Source organism: Balaenoptera acutorostrata, chromosome 10 (genome assembly GCF_949987535.1).
Source record: "Balaenoptera acutorostrata chromosome 10, mBalAcu1.1, whole genome shotgun sequence".
Taxonomy (NCBI): Eukaryota; Metazoa; Chordata; class Mammalia; order Artiodactyla; family Balaenopteridae; genus Balaenoptera; species Balaenoptera acutorostrata.
In genome coordinates this window covers 32,129,016-32,152,541 of record NC_080073.1, presented here as the reverse complement: position 1 = coordinate 32,152,541, position 23,526 = coordinate 32,129,016, and the positions used below count along the sequence as shown (strand labels likewise).

At 36.3% G+C, this 23,526-nt stretch overlaps 1 protein-coding gene across 5 annotated transcripts in view; it reads right to left on the bottom strand.

Moving 5' to 3' along the window:
- Positions 1–3,445: 3,445 nt before the first annotated feature.
- Positions 3,446–23,526, bottom strand: part of DENND6A (DENN domain containing 6A) — a 54,141-nt gene continuing 34,060 nt past the window's right edge. The window contains exons 10-21 of one of the 5 annotated variants that reach the window (XR_009009481.1): positions 22,451–22,573; positions 21,869–21,964; positions 19,716–19,810; positions 10,955–11,020; positions 10,802–10,866; positions 10,132–10,221; positions 8,295–8,348; positions 8,079–8,188; positions 7,441–7,543; positions 6,166–6,240; positions 5,733–5,828; positions 3,446–3,645 (exon numbers count right to left, since the gene is read on the bottom strand). Coding sequence is in view for 4 of the 5 variants with exons in the window: in XM_057554647.1 (XP_057410630.1) it covers positions 5,567–5,698; positions 6,166–6,240; positions 7,441–7,543; positions 8,079–8,188; positions 8,295–8,348; positions 10,132–10,221; positions 10,802–10,866; positions 10,955–11,020; positions 19,716–19,810; positions 21,869–21,964; positions 22,451–22,573 (1,009 nt within the window). In the remaining variant the exon portion in view is untranslated. Of the gene's footprint in view, positions 5,699–5,732; positions 5,829–6,165; positions 6,241–7,440; positions 7,544–8,078; positions 8,189–8,294; positions 8,349–10,131; positions 10,222–10,801; positions 10,867–10,954; positions 11,021–19,715; positions 19,811–21,868; positions 21,965–22,450; positions 22,574–23,526 lie in introns of all 5 variants that reach the window. The other 4 variants (XM_057554647.1, XM_057554648.1, XM_057554649.1 and 1 more) reach the window with 4 other exon arrangements.

Sequence of the window (23,526 nt, the reverse complement as noted above, 5' to 3'; positions counted from 1 at the left end):
CTCCCATAGTTCTTTCTACCGTGTCTAATTGGCCCTGTATGTTCCTTTTCCTACACATCCCCAGGCAGCCTGGGGAAAGTGGTTGGCTCAGGGTTCAACAGAGGGAAGACAAATAAATACTATGTTAAGATGTTAAAAAAGAAAAGAAAAAAGCCAGATCAAAAAAAGAAGTACATACTGTGTGTAAAACCTAGAAAATACAAACTAATCTACAGTGACAGAACACAGATCAGTGGCTGTTTGGAAAGGGGAGGCAGGATGGAGTGCAAAGTAACATAAGAAGATTTTGGGGGGTGACAAGACATGTTCCTATCTTGACTGTGCTGATGGCTCTATGGGTGTATTCAAATGTCCAAACTTATCAAACTGTACACTTTGTGTTCAGTTTATTGTATGTCAATTACACCTCAGTAAAGCTGTTTTTTAAAAACACAAATTTCTGGATTCCATCACCAGAGCCTTTGGCTGTAAAAATATTTACCCATTTCGTTTGATCAAAATCAATCATTTTTATAGCTTCCTACTGAAGTCTAAATATCCACTCACTTAATAGCAAGTACGATAACTTGGGAACATAAAGTTACTATTTTTCAAAATTATCTCAATATAGAAGCAATTTATACTACAAAGTATTCATCCTGGTGGATATGGAAAAACATGAGGGATAATAAAAAAATAAATAAATAAAGGATTTATGAAGTTTAGCTTTCTAATGGCTAAGCAGAAATAGTATGATGACAACGAAAATGGGGAGGCAAAAATAAACAGAAAAACCAACGCACCTATGGTCATCTAATCTATGACAAAGGAGGCAAGAATATACAATGGAGAAAAGACAGTCTCTTCAATAAGTGGTGCTGGGAAAACTGGACAACTACATGTAAAAGAATGAAATAGAACATTCTCTAATACCATATACAAAAATAAACTCAAAATGGATTAAAGACCTAAATGTAAGGCCAGATACTATCAAACTCTTTGAGGAAAACATAGGAAAAACACTCTTTGACATAAATCACAGCAAGATCTTTTTTGATCCACCTCTTAGAGTAATGGAAATAAAAACAAAAATAAACAAATGGGACCTAATGAAACTTAAAAGCTTTTGCACAGCAAAGGAAGCCATAAACAAATGAAAAGACAACCCTCAGAATGGGAGAAAATATTTGCAAATGAAGCAAATGACAAAGGATTAATCTCCAAAATATACAAGCAGCTCAATATCAGAAAAACAAACAACCCAATCCAAAAATGGGCAGAAGACCTCAATAGACATTTCTCCAAAGAAGATATACAGATTGCCAACAAACACATGAAAGGATGCTCAACATCACTAATCATTAGAGAAATGCAAATCAAAACCACAATGAGGTATCACCTCACACCAGTCAGAATGGCCATCCTCAAAATATCTACAAACAATAAATGCTGGAGAGGGTGTGGAGAAAAAGGGAACCCTCTTGCACTGTTGGTGGGAATGTAAATTGATACAGCCACTATGGAGAACAGTATGGAGGTTCCTTAAAAAAATAAAAATAGAGCTACCATATGATCCAGCAATCCTACTCCTGGGCACATATCCGGAGAAAACCGTAATTCAAAAAGATACATGCACTCCAACGTTCACTGCAGCACTATTTACAATAGCCAGGACATGGAAGCAACCTAAATGTTCATTGATGGATGAATGGATAAAGAAGATGTGGTACATACCTTCTTTGGAAGATTACTGGAATATAGCTCATCCATAAAAAAGAACGAAATAATGTCACTTGCAGCAACATGAATGGACCTAGACACTGTCATACTGAGTGAAGTCAGACAGAGAAAGACAAATATCGTATGATATCACTTATATGTGGAATCTAAAAAATGGTACAAATGAACTTATTTACAAAACAGAAATAGAATCACAGATGTAGAAAACAAACTTATGGTTACCAAGGGGGAAAAAGGGGGAGGGATAAACTGGGAGATTGGGATTGACATACACACTACTATATATAAAATAGGTAACTAATAAGAACCTACTGTATAGCACAGGGAGCTCTACTCAATATTCTGTAATGACCTATATAGGAAAACAATCTAAAAAAGAGCAGATATATGTATATGTACAACTGATTAACTTTGCTGTACAGCAGAAACTAACACAACATTGTAAATCAACTACAATAAAACTTAAAAAAAAAATTTAAACAGAAGAACCCGAGCCTAGTGTTAACACTAGTAAAATGGAATGAAACCTACGATAATTAGACAACAATAATCTTAACTTGAAGAAAGGCATAGCGTGGTATTCAAGTAATGGGTAACAGAGAAAGGCTGGTGTTCAAAAGTCCAGAAATAACACTGGAGACTAGGATATAGCAGAATTCTACTGCCATCTTTTTTTTCTCAACATTTGTGCATCATGAGATAGGCAATGTTATAACTGCAAAATAAATGTCATAAACCTATTTCATTAACTAACCATCAACCTTAAACTTGCTTTTCTAAAAATTGGTTAGATGTGGGATATATTTTAGGAATCATGATTTTGTACCTTGTATCAAATGCTTTATCTATTTCAAACAAACAAGGAAAATTCTCGGAGCTCTATTAACAAATGCTAATTTCTATTGATACAATAATAAATACCATAATTCAACCAAGTTGTAGATGGCATATAAGTACTGTATCTTCAATATATGAAGGGATATCAAGTTATTAGTGATAATTTAGTCATTATTATGAGTTAACATATTTTGTTATTTAAATGACATTCATCCATAATTAGAGAAGCTTTTTGCCTTCTTCAACTATCTGTTTTTAAAGGACTCATATTAGAAAGTTAATAGTTAAAATTTTTCCCCCAAGTTATGCTAAAAGAAGAAAGTAAAATTCAGGTATATAAAAACAAGTAAGTTAAGTTATGGGCAAGTGAAAACCAAAGGACAAATTTTAATGGCATCTCTTCTAAATGTACCAATATATTTTACAGTATACTTTGAAGGATATTACCCAGTAACTTCAAAAAGGAGTAACATCCAATATATTTTATTATTAAAAAATAAATTAAAATCTAAAGAACGGTATTATATACTGGCTACTTTCAAAAACGAAAAAGAAGAAATAAGAGTAATTTGAGATTTAAGGTTAGAAAAGAAAAGGTAGCAAGCAGAGAATCTAACAATACCTAGATTATTAAGCTAAAAATTTTTCATCAGAACATTTCACAAAAATCAAGACACTGGCAGGAAGGATATGAAATCACTTAATTCTGTCTGTTAATAAAATGGACTATTCATCTGTTCATAATGAAGTTAACAGAGGAAGGTTTTCATTTAAATTAAAAAAATAAGTTAGAAACTAAAAGGAATCCCATAATGCAAAGGTTTCATTTACTCTGCATTTTTTCAAGCATTCCAGTCTTACTCAGAAATAATACAAGATATCCAAGGGCTTTAAAATCCAAGGCCTTTAATTAGGTTTTCAGTAATGACCATAAATGCCTTCTCAAAACCCCTTTCACTGAAAACAGAAGGCACTAGGCATTACATAACACCCTGAAAGCAGTGATTCCTTCTGATGCTGGTGAAGATACACATTAAATGGCAGGTTTTAGATCTTAATGTCTCCTCCGGGAAAAAAAAAAAGACAGCTCTGAAAATCACACAAAAAATTAAAGTTACCAGTCTTTCTCAGGTTCCCAATGCAATTTTAAGTTATTTTTACAAGTACATAATTTGAAATTAATAGATAAACCCGGTAAGTATGATATGGTTTTCAACACGTGTTAGGTTTTTTGTTAAGTACAGTAAATATGAAGATACCATTATTATGCTAATTGGCGTCCTTTGCTTCTCTTTAGCTGTGCAAAATAAAGTTGAAATGATACATCCTGTAGTGGTATAATTTAAAAGATCCTTGATATGACACTAACAACTTTCAAACTCTGGTCACAAACTACATATAAATTGTTAGATTATTAAAATACACCTTTTTGAAAAATAATAAGATGACCATTTATACCTAAATAAGGTTTCCCAGGAAGATACGAAATACTTTAGCATATAAAAGTAGTTGTCCCTTTTCCATGAGGACAACTGTTGTTTCACAAAATAACTCATGTGATTCAAGGCAAATGATTTCTTTCAAATGCCACATTCTCTCCATGACTTTGAGGTATGCTTCAAGAGACTTGTATCCATGAGAAAAGGGCACATTTGGATAGAAGACCACAGTTACAAACACCAAGGACCCTTTCTTAGGTCAGGAGTGCCCTTAAGAGTTACATTAACAGAGAATAAGAGATAGCTCCTGAAGCCGTTTCTTTTACAACCTACAACTAAATTTGGATATGTAAAGGGTAATTCAAGACACAGCTATTTACATATGTGCTATGTCATGTGTGCCTATTTTAAACAGTGGCTTCTTCAGGACACTCCTATTCAAACACTAACGAAAGAACCTTATTCTACCAAACCACCATCTTCTATTTTTGGCAAGGTAGTATAGTGTAAACAAAACAAAACAGAAACAAACAAAAACAACAATGACAAAAAACTAGCTATAACAGTGATTGAGGCAAAAGTTCCATGTCAAACAACAGTAGGGAAAGTATTCTGAGAAATATTAATTTTGGGGGAAAAAACCCTACCAAACAAATAATGCTAGAAATCAATCTTATATCGCTCAAATGACTATCACATAAAAGTTTTAAAAATGCCTTTGAAATAAGAATAGTTCAGTGTAAAAACGTAGCTGATTATGAGGTTTATAATTAGAATGCCTTTGAAAAACAGACAAGCTAATTAACTTGGGCCCAATTAGCAAAGGGTAAGAGGAAATAAACTCTTCCATAATTAATACTAGATGTCTTCTTCCCTTTGGTGAAACTGAGATTAAATTTGAAACTGGTATAGAAAATAATGAAATGAAACCTATATGACAATTGAAAAAAAAACACCAATGCCACTAATAATGAACACAATGGGAGGCAAAAAACATATTTTTAAGCAATGATTACTCAAAAGAATGCCTTATAAAAAACTACATATCATAATCAAGAAAAAGCTTCAAGACTAGCAGCTGGGCTTTGTGAAACACGTAGGACAACGGAAGGCACTACAAAAGCATTAATCACTCCTAATTACAGTCCGACAGTTCAGTCTTTTCCTTCTTCTTAAGAAGATAGCCAGTGTGAATGTCATTTTTATATCCCCCTGAGTTTTATCATGATTGGGCAGAGAAGCACCAATTTAAAAAAATATCTGCAATGCCAGCACTGCAGTTTGGAATCACTTAAACTGATGGCCCCACAGGTCTCTCATAAGAGCACTTTAGAACATGATTAAAAATATAGAAATGCCTTTCGGTGTTTCAGTATTAAAGTGGAACCACCACAGATATCCATTTCTTTAAAACTAATGCACTAAAAAGGTCTGTTTATACAGTATAGTCTTTCAACCCTGTAGCTAGCATTCACGGTTATTTTCCGCTCCGAGAGATCTTGGGCGTCTGGTTGAAATGTCAGTATGCTTCATGGTGTACAATCCTTTTGGCTGGAAAATCCTGGCAAATATCATGTCATGCCCGTTTTGAGCAGTATGCCTTGTAGGTCCTCTGGCAATGCTAAAATAATTGCATCTATGTGTGTCCGTAACTTTTCCATAGTGTCAGGTTTCACAGGTAAATGCTCTCGATCAGCCTGCAACTATATAAGGAATATTTGGAAGCATTTAAATTACCTTTTGAGGCTGTATTAATACAGTATATTCTCTAAATAAACAGTTTTAATGGTCAAAGATTTGGAAACTTCAGACTGAGACCAGAATTTACAGAACCTATAAAAAAGCAAAGAACATGCCACTTTAACAATACAATTGCTGAGCTCGAAAAAAGACTGTAAATTAATAGATAATATCAACACAGACCACGTGGTATTAAATGTAAGTCACAATGTTTTTTGTAAAGCTCATTAGACTCCATGTAAATAACTAAAAAAATATATGGCTTCATTATGATCTGCTTGAGTGACCAAGTATTTTCAGTCAGATCTACCATCAATTGACCAATCATAAGTCCTCTCATTTAAAAATTTACTTCTGTGATACATCAAAGCTATCACCTCAAATGAGAGCAAAATAACTTCACAGATCTTTGGCTGCTTTGGCTACATACCAGCTTGTTTTTTAGCTTCAATACAAGGTCTACTGTTTCTACTTCTGTGTGTTTCTGGGTCCAGTGAAGTAAGTCCTAGAAGAATAAACAAATCTCAAATCAGTAAATACTCAAAATAATATTCAAATCGTTCTATTTCAATAGGCAAGGCTACTGGGAAGAAAGGATGGGAAGGAAAAGGAGAACAGGGTATTTAACCCAGACATAGCATTATAGTATAATTCTGTACATGATATTCTGACAATGTGAATCAGATACTTTTTGACATTAGCCAGAATGACTGTCTAATATTCGGAAGTAAAACACAATGTAAGAAATTCCTTTCTGGCCCTTTTAGATCAATCAAGAAAAACAAAATTGGAACTTAAGGTACGATACTAACCCCCAACCCCACTAAGTAGTGAGTAATTTATAAGGTACATCAACTAACAAATCAAGATAATTGTAAACATGAATATATTACTGGATACAAACTTTGCATCTTCAAATAAGCTCTTCCTGGGCTTATTTGTGGTTGCCTTCACGGTATTATTTCTCTGAAAACCACAGTCACTGAGAGTTTATGATTAGAAAGTTAACACTGAGGCTAGCCCACCTCAAGCTAAACACAAATTGAGACTATCCTTTATATTTTTAAAAGTAGCTTAATTTAAAATAGTCTGCTGACAAATTATAGAATATGAAAAAGTCCAAATACAGGAAAAATGTATTAATAACTGGGAAAGGTGAATAACGCATGGTGGAAAAGATGTTGAGTTAGACTGCTCGGATCTGAATTCTAACTCCATCCAGTGGTATGCTAGTAAATATTTAACAACTGGTTCTCAGGAAAAGTTCCTGGTTTATACCATTTGCCAGTTTCTGTGGTGTAATTCTCCCTCTGTAGCTGATTTCAAGCTACCAACCTGAGATCACTGAATACAGAGCTGGGAAGAGATGCACACGGCTGGCTCTTGTGAGCCAGCACAAGTGGGCTCGAGCACACTGCTGGTTCCACTACTTAGCAGTGATGTGATCTGAAGCAAATCACTTAATTTATAATCCTCAAGTGTCTCATAACGCAGATCATAACACACCTACTTCAATGAACTATGAAGATTAAAAGACAGTATCCATTTAAAGCACCTGCACAGTCCTTGGCACATAGCACTTGATCTGGAAAAGTTAGCTATTACTATTTATAAAGTAGTGGATACGGATATAACCTTTCAGCCTCTATGAATAACTTTATTTTCAATAGTTGTTAATCATCACACAAACACGCTGTTTTCTAACCTCTTCACAAAGAGCTTCCAGATGGAGTGCCTCCAGTTTCTGGGTCATTTCCTTCCTCCGGGTCTTGAACCAACCATCAAAATTTGGAGATTTTAGAAAATGCCTATAAAAATAAATTTTTAAAAAGCCAAGTTTGATTATGACTTAACTTCCTCTCCTCAATACTTTTTCTACCTATAGCTAGGAGAACCATGTGAAACAATGTAATTTTTTTAAAAAAAGAATACGTTGGACTTCCCTGGTGGCCCAGTGGTAAAGAATCTGCCTTCCAATGCAGGGGACGAGGGTTCAATCCCTGGTTAGGGAACTAAGATCCCACGTGCAGCGGGGCAACTAAGCCTGTGCGCCACAACTACTGAGCTTGCACGCCTCAACTAGAGAGCCCACACGCCACAACTACAGATCCCACGCGCTCTGGAGCCCCCACGCCTCAACTAGAGAAGAGAAAACCCGCACGACACAACTAGAGAGAAGCCCGCACACTGCAATGAAGATCCTGCATGCCACAACTAAGACGTGATGCAGCCAAAAAATAAAAAATAAATAAATTAAAAAAAAGAATATGTTTGAGCCCAGTTTTTTGTTTCATTTTTAAATAAAGCTCTATAGATGGATGAAATAGAAAAAAAAGGACCAACCGGTAAAGTCCAATCCAATCGCCTTTTATTCTAGACGTCAGCTGAGGTCCTGTTTTCTCAAGTGTTTTCATAAATTCTTCTGGAAGGAACTGTCTTAATTGGGGTGGACTCTAGAAAACATGACATACTGTATTTAAAAATTAAAAACGGATATATTCACAGAAGTTAACTGCAGTTAGACAACTCAAATAGGAATTTAACTGAATATATTTATACCTTCCATGGAGAAATGCTTTTCTGCAAAGGCATCAAGCTTGCCACATATCTTTCCTAAGTCCAAGAAAAAAAGTTAGTCAAAGTTAGGTGTTCTTACCCAGAGAATCTTCAAAAATGTTTAAACTGACCTACTTAAAAAAAGTGGGCTTCCAAGTTTTTCATCATATGCTCTTTCAATGGACATCAACAACACCATCACTCGTCTCAACAGATACACTAAATTTAGATTGAATTGAGAAGTCAGACTTTCAATAAAAATTTAACTAAATCTCAGATAATCCAAAGAACTACCTATTTTTAATGATAATAATTAACCTTATCGAGTAACTGTGTACCAGAAAATGTACTCAACATTTTACATGCGTGATCTCTTTTAACTCTTGCAACTATCCTTTGTGGCAGGTATTACTGGGAAACTGAGGCTTCGAAAGGCTAAGTAACCTGCCCAAGTTCACACAGCTTGAACTTGAATTCAGGTCTACTTGACTTCAGCCCATGCTCTTAATTAAGCACTACAGTAAAGTTCACTTACTTAAGCAAGTTGATTTAAATGGAACAAAATAAATTGACATCTATAGACTAAGAGAGAATATTTCTTCCCAAAGTATAATAGCAAAGATTTCCAGACTGCCCTCCTATAATAGTCTTAGATAGATTACATTAACAACTACACGAGTCTCTCTCTGATGCAGTCTCCAGACTAGGACCACATCATGGTATTGCCTTATACTGTGAGGCGTAACTTTCAGTAATTTAACATGATGTTCACTGAACTTCAAAAAATAACTATATCATCTAGTCATTTATTTCATAAATATTTATTGAGTGCTACCATGTGACAGACTGAGGAAAAGGTAATGAACAAGACAGATAAGGAACTACATCACGGAACTACATTCTCACAGGTATCATATCAAATTGTGCTCAAGAAAATAATATCAGATTTCAAAACGTCTGCTCTTTCCATTATAGTAAATGCAGATGATAATGGCAGCTACCTCATAGAGTTGTTAGGAGAATTAAACAAATTGTTGGTCCCTAGTGCCAGTGCTTGGCAGTCTTAAGAAAGCACCTGCTTAGCTCTGCATAGTGAAGTTCTTCTTCCCAGTGAAATCTATTTAGCCCAGACCATGATCCTAGGGAGTTGCTATTTAATTCTTTAGAAAGTATAATCAGTAAACATGTTTTTTCACCTGCACAGTATCCTGGGAATGTAATATTGGAAGTCTTGGATATGCTCTGCAAGGAATAGGTACTATTGTAGGATCTTGGACTAATAATAGAATCCTAAAATGTTCAACCTCATCTCTACCCCAATGCCTCCTTCAGCCAGTTCAAGCTTTGTCCTGATACCTCAGACGAAATGGAAATATGAGCATACAACATCACTGCTTAAAACCTTCCCATCTGCTTTGGGAACACAATCTGACTTTCTTAGCATGAAATAAAAAGTACTGATCAAAAAATAAATAAATAAATAAATAACATCAGAGAAAGAAGCTCCAGTAGAACCTTTTAAGGTGCAAAATTCAATAATTATATATCATAAAAATTATCTCATTTAAGATTCACAACAAGCCTGAAAAGTTTTTAGGAAAAGTGTAATCAGCCACATTTTACAGATAAAGAAATTGAGGGTCAAAGAAAGGAAGTAACTTACCAAATTACACAATTAATACCAGAACAAAGAATTCAGGTGTCTTGCAAAGGGCTCTATTTTAATCACTACACACATGAGCAAGCAAAACAATTTAAGATAAGGTTTTGGCGGATGAAAAAAACATTCATGTGCCCTTCAACAAATCATTAAATTAAGCAAATACATATGCTAACTTACTAATGGAATGATGAAGCTTTGTGTCAGTTCCAAAAAATAACGTCGGAGAATAACGCTTTGAGCCTCAGAAGGCCGCTTCTGTTGTACACCCTTAAGAGAGGAAAAAAATGAGAACCTACACTCTAGTGTCAGAGAATACAAAACAATGAATGCTTATAGAAGTTTAGCTGATATGTAAATATGTATTTTACTTGATAGGAAAAAAACCCTAGAACTTCATCTTGAAGTAATTTAATGTGAAGTTCACTGTGCAATTTCCTGTAAAAAATCCTTACAGCAAAATATAAGACATTCATCCCATACTTTAAAATATTAGCTCACAACAAAGACTATTTATTTCATACTTGTTGTATTAATAATATTTACATTTTCCAAAAAATGATAACTATCTTGTTAGGTGCTAAGCTACCTCATAGTACAGTCCACCACTTTCTCACTATAACTCCTAAGTTTTCAGGAAGATTGGCACTAGGTTGGTAGCTGCAGTCCCATATTTCTAGCCCATAATTGCTGCTACATTAGTCTTCTGATTTTCATGAAGCTTTGGTTCAAAGTCCAGAGTCCAGAAAGACCTCTTTTCATATTATTGTACATAAAGCACATGTTGCTTTACTGGATACTGCATACCTGAGTAAGGAAATTTAAATTAGTAATATGAGCAAGTAATCACCTTCTGCAATTGTTTCATGATTTCTTCATCTCTATTTAGATATGGCTTATAAGAAGTATAAACTCCTAAGAAGTAAAGAAAAGAAAATAAGGTAAGCAGTATGACCCATTTACCCATATAGTATATGTTTTAAAAATTTATAAAAGTCAATACCAGGTTTAGAATCCAGAGTCTTTAGGTTCTTCAATTTTTTCACTTTAACCTGCTTAGGAATTTCACCTGAAGGAAACATCATAAAGATTCTTATAGTTATTTGAATTTCACATATCACAAAACTGGAATTTTCTAAGACTGATAATCCACTAACTGTTATTTACTTAGTCAGGGATGTTGCAGCTAAGGTATTAACATCAATGAATGTTTAAGAGTTTATTCCTAGTACTTTAAAACTGGATAAAGGGAACACTGGGCTATATAACAGCATTACAGAAACAATTGTGTAAATTATATAAAATGCATATTTGATCTTTCATTAATATCTATAATTACTTTAAAATTTCCCTTTTTGTCACTCAACTTAAAATTTAAAATCTCTGTGCTAAATATATGAAACATGAATAAGATACCATTTTGAATATGATGCCAAATATAATACCATTTAAGAGTAAAGAGAATTGAAAGCAACTCCTAAGTTAGCATGCAGATGTAGTATTCAAAGATTTTTTTTCTGGTACCACCCCAAATTCTGCTTTTGCAGTGTAGAAACACTGCCACCAGGTGGTGATAGTGGAAGCCACAACCACAGGCCTGAGCCACAGGTGGGCTGGACTCTGGACTCCTAAGCAGGGGTGCTGTGTTGCACAAAGGAGTATGAAGTAAAAGAGAGAAAAGATTACAGGATGAAATGTATGCGTTGTTGAATACTGCTCCTGGGTAGAAAGAAAATCTGAAGACATGTGCAGCAAGGAAAGAGAAGAAAGTGAGCTACTGTAGCTCTGTGGAGGAGATTAAAAACAAGAGGCTTTGGGGACAGACGGAGAAACAACAGGAAAGAGTCCAGAAACACTCAGGTTTCTGGAATGTTTCTGATTTATTAGCTCACAGTTTTTACTTTGTCAGCTTATTCTATATATTCCCACATACTAATTCTTTTTTTTTTTGGCTGCGTTGGGTCTTCGTTGCTGCACGCAGGCTTTCTCTAGTTGAGGCGAGTGGGGGCTGCTCTTTGTTGTGGTGCACGGGCTTCTTATTGTGGTGGCTTCTCTTCTTGAGGAGCAGGGGCTCTAGGTGCACGGGCTTCAGTAGTTGTGGCGCGCGGGCTCAGTAGTTGTGGTGCATGGGCTCTAGGCACGTGGACTCAGTAGTCGTGGCTCGCGGGCTTTAGAGCACAGGCTCAGTAGTTGTGGTGCACGGGCTCTAGGCACGTGGGCTCAGTAGTTGTGGCTCCCAGGCTCTAGAGCACAGGCTCGGTAGTCGTGGCGCACGGGCTTAGTTGCTCCGCGGCATGTGGGATCTTCCCAGAACAGGTATCGAACCCGGGCCCCCTGCATTGGCAGGTGGATTCTTAACCACTGTGCCACCAGGGAAGTCCCCCACATACTAATTCTTATGAGAATGTCTCTCATCTTGAATGTTATCTCGCGGTTTTGCTTTCCAGAGTTCAGAGTAGCTTTTCGTCAGAAGATTTGTAAAACTTTTTTTTCTTAAAGTGCAGAATTAATACATATTTAACTATACAGATAACTAAATTCAAATCACTTATCTGCCTCTGACTCTAAGAACCCAAAGAACATCACATGTCAGAACCACAACGTTTTGAATAAGTCTAAATATTTCTGTGCCTACTTTCTGTTTCCTTCTGCTCTAGATCACAAAGGACTTGCAACTCCTGTAACCACCAATGCCATTTATTATATATTATTTCCTGAAATTCACTGTGCAGAGGAACCAAATATCAGGGAGGAGAATAATTCAGCAGTAGGTTTCATGTATTCTTTACATTCAATAAGTTCTAGGTAATAATGAAGATATAAGGTGATCCATATCAGCTTTTTTTAAAAGGCAAAGACAAGAATACTACCTGCGCAGCAATCTTCACTCACACAATTCCCCTCTGATTCAAGGGACCTCATCGGGTGTAAGCTGCATACTGAACTCTAACCCTAGCCACCATAATTCTTACACTGTAGTATATAATAGACATAAAGAAAACTAGTCATAAAGATACATTGTCTATTGCCAAAAAAAGTTAAATGGTATTTGTCAAATACATCTGGAAAATAAAATAAGAATGCCAGAAAATGAACTGAAGTCCTACAATTACAGATGTTTAATTAAAAAATACTTATTCAATGTCTGTTATGTACATACACATAAGAGAGGGGTTTAACATTATTAAATTAATAATGTTCTGCACCTCTGCACATTTGCATAAGAATCTTCTACATTTAGGTCAAATGTTTTACCTTTGATTAAATCATCAAACCCAATTTCTGGTTAGAAATTCAGTTTATAATGTGATCCAATATACACTAGTAGAATTACTTTCTCTTTGAGGAATACTTGTTCAGTACCATTATCCTAGCATTACATTTCTTCATTTAATAGGATCTGGGTGAACTAAAACTAGGTATAACCCATAAGAAGTAATCCCTTTATAGCACGAGGAATGATCCCTCTGCAGGGTTAAAACTATATATATGTTTCTAATAAAGCTACGAACTTCTGGGCCCAGGAGAGCAAAATCTCAGTTCTGCTATGCCTTCCCTGCTGGTCCTACAGAACATACTTTTTCTGCAGTTTTACTGACCCTCTCAGATAGTCTTGAATTTTCAAAGCCAGGATCTTAAGCAGAGCTGTTGTGTTTCCTAACTTGTGTAGTATATGCAGTGGTCCTAGTCTTGAGATCAATGGGCAGAAAAGAAATATATCCCAAGATATATGCCCAGTACTCATAAATTAAAAGACAAATGGATTTTCATGAATGTGATACCAAAAACAGAGACAATAAAAGAAAATATTGATAAACTGGACTTCATCAAAATTAAAAACTTCTGCGCATCAAAGGATACTATCAAGAGAATGAAAAGACAACCCACAGGAGAATATATTTACAAAGCATACTAGTGGGCACTAATAAGGCATTAGTATCCAGAATATAAAGAACTACAACTCAACAAAAAAAACCAACCCAATTAAAAAACAGGCAAAGTGGACTTCCCTGGTGGCGCAGTGGTTAAGAATCTGCCTGCCAATGCAGGGGACACGGGTTCGATCCCTGGTCCGGGAAGATCCCACATGCCGCAGAGCAACTAAGCCTGTACGCCACAACCGGCTGAGCCTGCGCTCTGGAGCCCACGAGCCACAACTACTGAGCCCACGTGCCACAACTACTGAAGCCCGCGCGCCTAGAGCCCATGCTCCACAGCAAGAGAAACCACAGCAATGAGAAGCCTGCGTACTGCAATGAAGAGTAGCTCCCGCGCACCACAACTAGAGAAAGCCCATGCGCAGCAATGAAGACCCAACAGAGCCAAAAATAAATTAATTAATTAAAAAAAACAAAAAAAATGGGAAAAGGACTTGGAAAGACATTTCCCCAAAGGAGACATAGAAATGGCCAATGAGCACATGAAAAGATGCTCAACATTACTAATCATTAGGGAAATGTAAATCAAAACTACAATAAGATACCACCTCACACCCATTAGGCTACTATCAAGAAAACAGAAAATAACAAGTGTTGGTGAGGATGTGGAGAAATTGATACCCTGTGCACCACTGGTGAGAATGTAAAATGAAAATAGTACAGCAGTTCCTCAAAAAATTAAACATGATGACTATATGGTCCAGCAATTCCACTTTTAGGTATACAGTTGACCCTTGAACAACATGGGTTTGAACTGCCCGGGTCCACTTATACACGGATTTTTTTCTTTTTTTGATGAATATATACAGTACTACAAGATTTGCGGTTGGCTGAATCCACAGATGTGGAACTGTGGATACAAAGGGCCAACTATGGGAGTTGAACATCCTCGGATTTTGGTATCTGTGGCAGGTCTTGGATCCAATCCCCTGTTGATACCAAGGGATGACTATATACCCAAAAGAAGTGAAAGCAGGGAATGGAGGTATTTGTACACCCATGTTCACAGTATTATTCACATAGCTAAAAGATGGAAACAAGCCAAGTATCCATCAACAGATGAATGGATAAGCAAAATGTGGTATATACATATGATGGAATATTTTTCAGCCTTATAAAAGAAGGAAATTTTGACACATACTACAACATGGATGAACCTTGAGGACATTATGCTCAGTGAAATAAGCCAGTCACAAAAGGACAAGTAGGTAGAATTCCACTTACATGAGATACCCAGAGTAGTCAGATTCACAGAGACAGAAAGTAGAATGGTAGTTGCCAAGGGTGGGGGGCGGGGCGATGTGGAATGAATAGGGAGTTACTGTGCAATAGAGTTTCAGTTCTGCAAAATGAAAAGAGTTCTGTGGGTAGATGGTGGTGATGGCAGCACAACCATGTCAATGTACTTACTGCCACTGAACTGTACACTTAAAAAATGATTAAGATGGTAAATTTTATGTTATGTATATTTTACCACAGCTTTTTAAAAAATTTTAGAATAAAATTCTAATACATGCTACAGCATGGATGAATCTTGAAAATGTTATGCTAAGTGAAATAAGCCAGACACTAGAGGAGAAATACTGTATGATTCATAGAAACAGAAATTAGAATAGAGTTTACTAGGGGCTGGGAGATGAGAGGAATGAAGAGTTATTGTTTCATGGCTACAGATCTTCTGTTTGAGATGATGCAAAGTTCTGGAAATGGATAGGGGTGACGGTTGCACAACACTGTTAATGTACTTAATGCCACTGAATTGTACACTTCAAAATTGTTAGAATGGTAAATTTTATGTTATATATATTTTGCTATAATAAAAAAAATTTTAAGATAAGTGGGAAAAAGTATCATAAACATACTAAACTTAATGAAATTTTGCATGTCTGTTAAGACCTATGCTCAAACGACACCAGCCAGTCCCAGAAATAGGTACTATAGTCTTGCTCAAAATTATTTAAACACCCCTGGTGTCATTGTTCACAACGTATCACCTCTACTAATTGAACAAGGACCAAACTGAGGGCATTGACACTCTCTACCATCCACTCCTCAATGACCACTAAGGATCTATAAAACATAATGTTTCCATACAACATCATCACTCTCCTATAGAAAAAGTGATATCTTTTTCTATATGATATGGTCCAAATACTCTGGTGACAGAAATAATCAGAGGGAACACAGCATCTCATCCCTAAAATAGGCTGCTTAAAATAAAGTGTAATTAATATTCCATATATGCCCTTATGCCCATTCTGAAAAATAAACTCAAGAAGTGTCCCCTCCCCTCCCTTGGTCCTAGGTCCTACTTTTAAATGGTAACTTCACCTGTCTGAAGAGGATTCTCAGAGCAGCAAAAATATTAGCTGTCAAGACATCACAAGAAAAGAATACCCCTCATGGATAAAGATGTAAAAATCCTCAAAAAAATTAGCAAACTAATAATAATAATAATAATAATAATAATAAAGGACTATACACCATAACCAAAAGGGATTTATTTAAGGAATGTAAGGTTGGTTTAACATAAAAAATCAATTAATTTAGTATACTGTATTAATAAAGGACAAAAAGTACACGATGATCTCCACAGATACAGAAAAAGCATTTAACAAAATTCAACACCAATTCATTATAATCTTTTTCAACAAACTAGGAACAGAGGGCTACTTCCTCAATTTGATAAAGGACATCTATGGAAAACCTACATCTAACATCATAATTAGTCCTGTATATTGAAAACTACAAAACATTGCTGAGAAAAAATTAGAGAAGATCTAAACAATGGAGAGACATTCCAAGTTCCTGGAATGGAAGACTCAGTATTTTTAAGATGGCAATTCTCCTCCAAACTGATTACATATTCCCTATGTAATCAACACAATCCCTAACAAAATCCCAGTTAGCTTTTTTGTTTTCTGCTCAGTTGGCAAAAATTGGCAAAGTAATCCTAAAATTTATAATGGAAATGCAAAACACCCAGAACAGCCAAAACTATTTTGAAAAAAAACAGTAAAGCTGGAAGACATATTTCCTGATTTCAAAACTTACTATAAAATTACAGTAATCAAGAGGTTGTACTGGTATAAAGATAAGACATATAGATCAATGCAACAGAAACAAGAGTCCAGAAATAAACCCTTATGTTTATGGCCAACTGATTTTCCAAAAAGGTATCAATGCAATTCAATGGCAAAAGGATAGTTTTTTCAACAAATGATGCTAAGACAACTGGATATCAACATGCAAAAAAAGATGATTTTATACCCTTACCCCACATCATAAACAAAAATTAACTCCAAGTGGCTCCTAAATGTAAGTGCTAACACAACAAAATTTTTAGAAGAAAATCTTTGTGACCTTGAGTTAGGCAACAAGTTCTTAGGTAAACATCAAAAGCCTAATTCATAAAATAAAAAAATTGATAAACTAGACTTCATCAAAATTAAGTACTTTTGCACTTCAAAAGACGTCCTTAAGAAAACAAAAAAGAGGGCTTCCATGGTGGCGCAGTGGTTAAGAGTCCGCCTGCCAATGCAGGGGACACGGGTTCGAGCCCTGGTCCGGGAGGGTCCCACATGCTGCAGAGCAGCTAAGCCCGTGCACCACAACTACTGAAGCCCGCACACCTAGAGCCCGTGCTCTGCAACAAGAGAAGCCACCACAATGAGAAGCCCACACGCCGCAACAAAGAGTAGCCCCTGCTCCCTGTAACTAAAGAAAGCCCACATGCAGCAACAAAGACCCAATGCAGGGCTTCCCTGGTGGCGCAGTGGTTGAGAATCTGCCTGCTAATGCAGGGGACACGGGTTCGAGCCCTGGTCTGGGAAGATCCCACATGCCACGGAGCAGCTGGGCTCGTGAGCCACAACTGCTGAGCCTGCGCGTCTGGAGCCTGTGCCCCGCAACGGGAGAGGCCGCGATAGTGAAAGGCCCGCGCACCGCGATGAAGAGCGGTCCCCGCACCGCGATGAAGAGTGGCCCCCACTTGCCGTAACCAGAGAAAGCCCTCGCACGAACCGAAGACCCAACACAGCCAAAAATAAATAAATAAATAAATAAAGTAGCTATAAAAAAAAAAAAAAAAAAAAAAAAACCCAATGCAGCCAAAAATTAATTAATTAATTAATTTTAAAAAAAACAAAAAGAGAAGTCAAATACTGTGAGAAAATATCTGCAAATCATATATCTGAAAACAAACGTGTGTCCAAAATAAAGACCTCTTACAACAAAATAAGAAGACAACCTAATTTTAAAATGGACAAAAGATTTAAATCAACATTTCATAAAAGAAGATACACAAATGACTAATAAGTAGACGAAAAGATGCTCAACATCATTAGTCACTAAGAAAAAGCAAATTAAAACCAGCATTTTAAACCCACTAGAATGGTTATAATGAAAAAAAGAGACCATATCAAATGTTGGCAGGGACGTGAGGAAACAGGAACCCTCATACACTGCTGGTAAGAATGTAAAATAGTGGGTCACTTCGGAAAACAGTTTGGCAGTTTCTTAAAAAGTTAAACAGACTTATCAACCCATGCTACTTTACCAGTGATCTTTGCAAAAGTTCCTCTACTTACATCCCCAACAGAAAGCCTTTTCTTATTGGAAAAAGACAATAAACAGTAGTCTACTATATTACGATTAATCAAATAGTCTAGATTAATAGGAAAAAACCAAGAAAATAAATGTCAAGATTAAATTAAGATTAAAAAAAAAAACCTTTCCATATCTTCTCATAGATGAGACTCCAGTGACTGCTGTGCTCTGAATTATCAGACGGAACACTAATGAAATGGCAAGGGACCATGACATTTACAGAGTGCCATAAGTCAGATACTGTGTTCAATCCTCCCAGCAGACAAAGAATTGCAGGCTTAAAGAGGCTGTTCTGCCTAAGGTCACACAGATCTGACAGCCAAGGTAAAGCCCTTTGCCCTTTCCTCTATTTCATAAGGTTTCTAAGGATTTCAGTCTAAGATTGAGTCTAATATTTGTAAATAATATGATTTAAAATGTTATTCCCTAATATGTCATCTAGATTTATTTATATTCCAGAAGGGATATTTTATAAAATAATCATATTAAATGATGTCTTAAATATAATACCCATGTACACCAAAGGAAAAGTCTTTAAAAGTAACATATCATAAAGTTATTAGAAATATTTTAGATAGCTCACATCTCAACTATTTCCATGGAAAATTCAGGAATGTCCAGTGAGAAAATGTCAGAGGTACCATTAAATTGTCATCCAGGTTAACAAAACTGCCAACTTCAGAATTCATTTACTCATTTAGTAAACATTCATTAAACAGCTACCATGAACAAGGTACTACATGTCTTTTTTCAAGGAAAGCACAGCCTTTTGACCACTTCCTTAATCAATACCAGTGCCACAGAATGTGTAATTCTTGTTTGGAATCCTAGTTGAGAATTTTGTGTCAAATTGATTAATTCGAACTTTCTATAAGGTTTTATTCAAGCCGTGTTGGAAAATCCTGTTTAATTGGGCTTATACATATACAAAAAGTAGCTCAAATTTTTGAGGTTTCATGAAACCTCAAAATAATTCAATGTTTAAAACACTGTAGGTGCATTTTTTTGGTAGGTGGACACGATGGGTTATACAAATAAGAATCTGTATATTTTAGTTGGAAGTTATGCTCTTCTTCAAAGGCTTTTATTCAAGTTGCCTCAAAGAAGGTTGCCATCAACATAATTAAAAAGTAACGAAGCAGTGAAAACAAAGAGGAAGAAATAAACCTGCTCATCCACCTTACATACTAAAACGAGAACACCAAGTTTATACTTTACCTGCAGGTTTAAGGTCTCCTATCCGAATAATGTGTGGCCAGTGCTGGAGTGTTTTTGCAAAAAAAGGGTTGGTTACTCCTAATATGACTGAGGGCCTACATTAAAACAAAACAAAACAAAACCAAAGTGAGGAAAAAATGAATGTTCCATCAGTTTACAATTTATTTTGAGTGAACTACTGTTTACTCAAAGATTACTAAGATAATCTTTTCCTTCATTGGTACCACATATCAACTACATTCCAGGCACCATTTTTAGCACTAGGTATATAAAGATGAAAAGACACGGTCTTTCTAAAAGCACACAGGAAAAGGGGTATACATAACCAATTATGATACCAGAAATTAGAATACAGTGAAGGTGGTATAAAATGTACAATTATTACAAAGGAGAAACTATGTCTACCAGGGGATTAAAGGACAGCCTCACCAAAGAGATGACATTTACACAAAGATATGAAAGATGAATAGGAGGTTTTTTTTTGAAGGACAGTTGATATATAACATGATATAAGTTATGAACAGGAGTCTTTTGCCAGGTGGATAATGGAAGAAAATGTGATGCAGGAGAATGAATAGTATGTGCAAAGCAATGAAGTGAGATCACGGTCTGTTTGTAAAACTACATATAGTTCAGCGTTCAAAGAGCACAAAGAAGGAAGAATGAATAGTCAGAAATGAAAGCAGATGGGCAGATGCTGGCCAGATCATTCAGTACCAACTTAATATGCTATGAAATTCAGATGTTATCTTGTAGGCAAACAGAAGCTACTAGAGAACTGAGTGGAGGAATGCTACATGAACAAAAATGTACTTATTAGGAAGATCACTCTGGGGGAAATTTGGAAGATGCTCTGCAAAAAGGGGAAGAGGTTTGGGGAAAGCAACAGCAAATACGAGAAAAACTGGAGGTAGTAAGCCTAGGAAGAGAGCTCTGGAAAGAAGATAACAAATGTTATGAGAGATATTTTAGGATGTTGAATTGACAGAATTTGGTAAAACTTCACATGGAGCACATTAAGAACAAGAAATTTATGACAATTTAGGTTTTTGATAACTAAGTGAAAAGAAGCACCATTCATGAAGTAGGAAGAGGCATGGAACTCGGGAAGAAAAGAAGGAAACAAAAAGAATTCAGTTTGAACATGTTTAGTTTTGGGTGCCATTAAGATGTCCAGGTGGCAATACGATAAAAAAACAACAAAAACCTGGACAGAGGTCGAGACCTTGCAAAGATTTGAACTAGGAAGATAAATTTCAGTCATCAGTATACAGGTGTTAACAGAGACTGTGGTGTGGGTACAGATAAGACTGTACAGAAAGAAATATCAGTCTGAAATCAGAACCCAGAACACAATACTGGAGAACACCAACATTTAAGGGGTTGGCAGAGAAAAAGAAGTCTGCACAGGAGACTGAGATGCACCACCAGACAGCCAGGTGAGACGGTACCAAAGATTAAAATGTTTTCAACGTCAATAGAGTGTTACAAGAAAGGGAAGGCAGGAAAAACAGGGCAATAATGTGCCCACAGGTTCAAGGCAGTGAGAAAGGTCTTGATGACTTTGACAAGAACTTCAGAGGAGATGAAGAAATCAACCTGCAATGAACTGAGAAGCAACCAGGAAACCAAGAAGTGGAGAGGGTAAATGGAAATTTTTGTTGTAATTCTAGAAACTTAGCTATGAAAAGAAGGTGAACAACAGAGCAGGAACTAAAGGGGAAAGGTAAGATATTTTTTCCCCTTTTACAGATTGGGAAGAATTTTTATATGTTTATATGCTGATTCAATGAAGAGGGAGAAGGAAAAGGAAGTTATAGAGCAAGAAGAGATAACTGATGCTATAAGGGGTCCTGAAGTAAAGAACGAAGATAGAAGTAAAAGTAGTCAGATAGTTATTATATTAGAGGAATTAGCTATTAATTAGTGGAAGACAATATAGCTTCCACTAACAAATAAGATCATTCAAAGAAAATAGGATAATGACTCTTGAAATGTGAAATTATTACCAGCAGCTCCTCAAAACTTCCTTTATAAAATCAATCTGCCAATAAGTTCAAAATTTAAACTTTTCAATTATTACCAAAAATAATTCTACATAATTTGGTTATAAAGGTAATACTTGGTCAATAAAAGTTATTTTGTTTACTCACGGGGCTTGAGTACGGGTGGTATATTCTTTGAATTCACTATCATGAATAGTGAAATAAGGTCGGAAATCACTGAAGTACTTTAATGGAGAAATACAGCTGTAGAGCAAGAATAACATGTAAAACAAAGGACAGAAATTAAAGGCCCTACTCAATAACTATAAAACATCTATACACAGAGTTTACCCCAGTGGGATCATCTATCTATAACTCATTTCAGGAAACTAGAAAGACAAATGGAGAAATGTAATGTCGATGGCATACCAAAAACACACTGGATTTGGGGCAGAAGACGGGGTGAAATTCTGGCTCTATCATTCATTAGCTACATGCCTTTTACTAGACACTGACCATTCACACAACTGATTTTTATCAGGTGCTAACTTTATGTAAGTGAATGAATGTGCTTATTGCCCAGAAAAACAAAAACATGGAATCTGAATTAATTTTCTCATCAATAAATGGTGCTATAATGAGCACTACCTTCTTACAGGATTATTGTGTAGATCAATGCAATGAGTGTGCAAACATATCACAGGTGGTAAACTGTTGCAACTATCACCATGAGGAACCAAATATACTCACTTAACAAGTGCCAATACAGTCTCTGACGACTCTGATGGTGACGGTGCCATGACCACGAGGGGCTCACCCAACAGCACCAGCTCCCAAAGCATCTGACTATGAAGGAAAACTGGGCAGAAACACCTGAAAGGTGTTTACGCAGCAGAGACACTGTTATTTATCCATCCCTGGTTTTTTTAAGTTCCCATATAATCATTCTAAAAACTTCACATTGATACAATTCTTCCAGCTATGTGTACCTTGACCTGATACACAAATTCATTTAGAATATGGTGATGTGGACTTCCCTGGTGGCGCAGTGGTTAAGAATCCACCTGCCGGGCTTCCCTGGTGGCGCAGTGGTTAAGAATCCGCCTCCCAATGCAGGGGACACGGGTTCGAGCCCTGGTCCGGGAAGATCCCACATGCCGTGGAGCAACTAAGCCCGTGCTCCACAACTACTGAGCCTGCGCTCTAGAGCCCGTGAGCCACAACGACTGTAAGCCCGCGCGCCTACAGCCCAAGCTCTGCAACGAGAAGCCACTGCAACGAGAAGCCCGTGCACTGCAACGAAGAGTAGTCCCCGCTCACTGCAACTAGACAAAGCCCACGTACAGCAACGAAGAACCAATGCAGCCAAAAAAAAAAATATGGTGATGCCCATAGATATAAGTTCCTTTTATCCACACAAAAATATATAGCAATTTTACTTGTTCCAAGTTTTACAAAATTAAATGTATTGACACACAGAATGGCTAACAAATGATAAAAGCATATAAAATAATTATTAAATTATTGTACCATACAGCACATCTAGTTTATCAATATTGCTGTTCCATTTGAATTTCTATTTTGAAGGAAACCAGAAAAATTAATTTTCCAAAGGATGTTTACTGGATGTACTTAATTTCAAAGCCAATGCTTTCAATATTAAAGAATGAGGAAAACAAATCACAAGGAGGTGTTCTAACGCCAAACAACAGAATGCTTTCCTAAGCAGATCCTCCCCCTACAGAAATGTTGCATATTTTTACAGTAGCCCTGGAATTAGGCAGAAGCCTGTAGGACAAAACTCCAGTACATTACCTAGCCTAAGT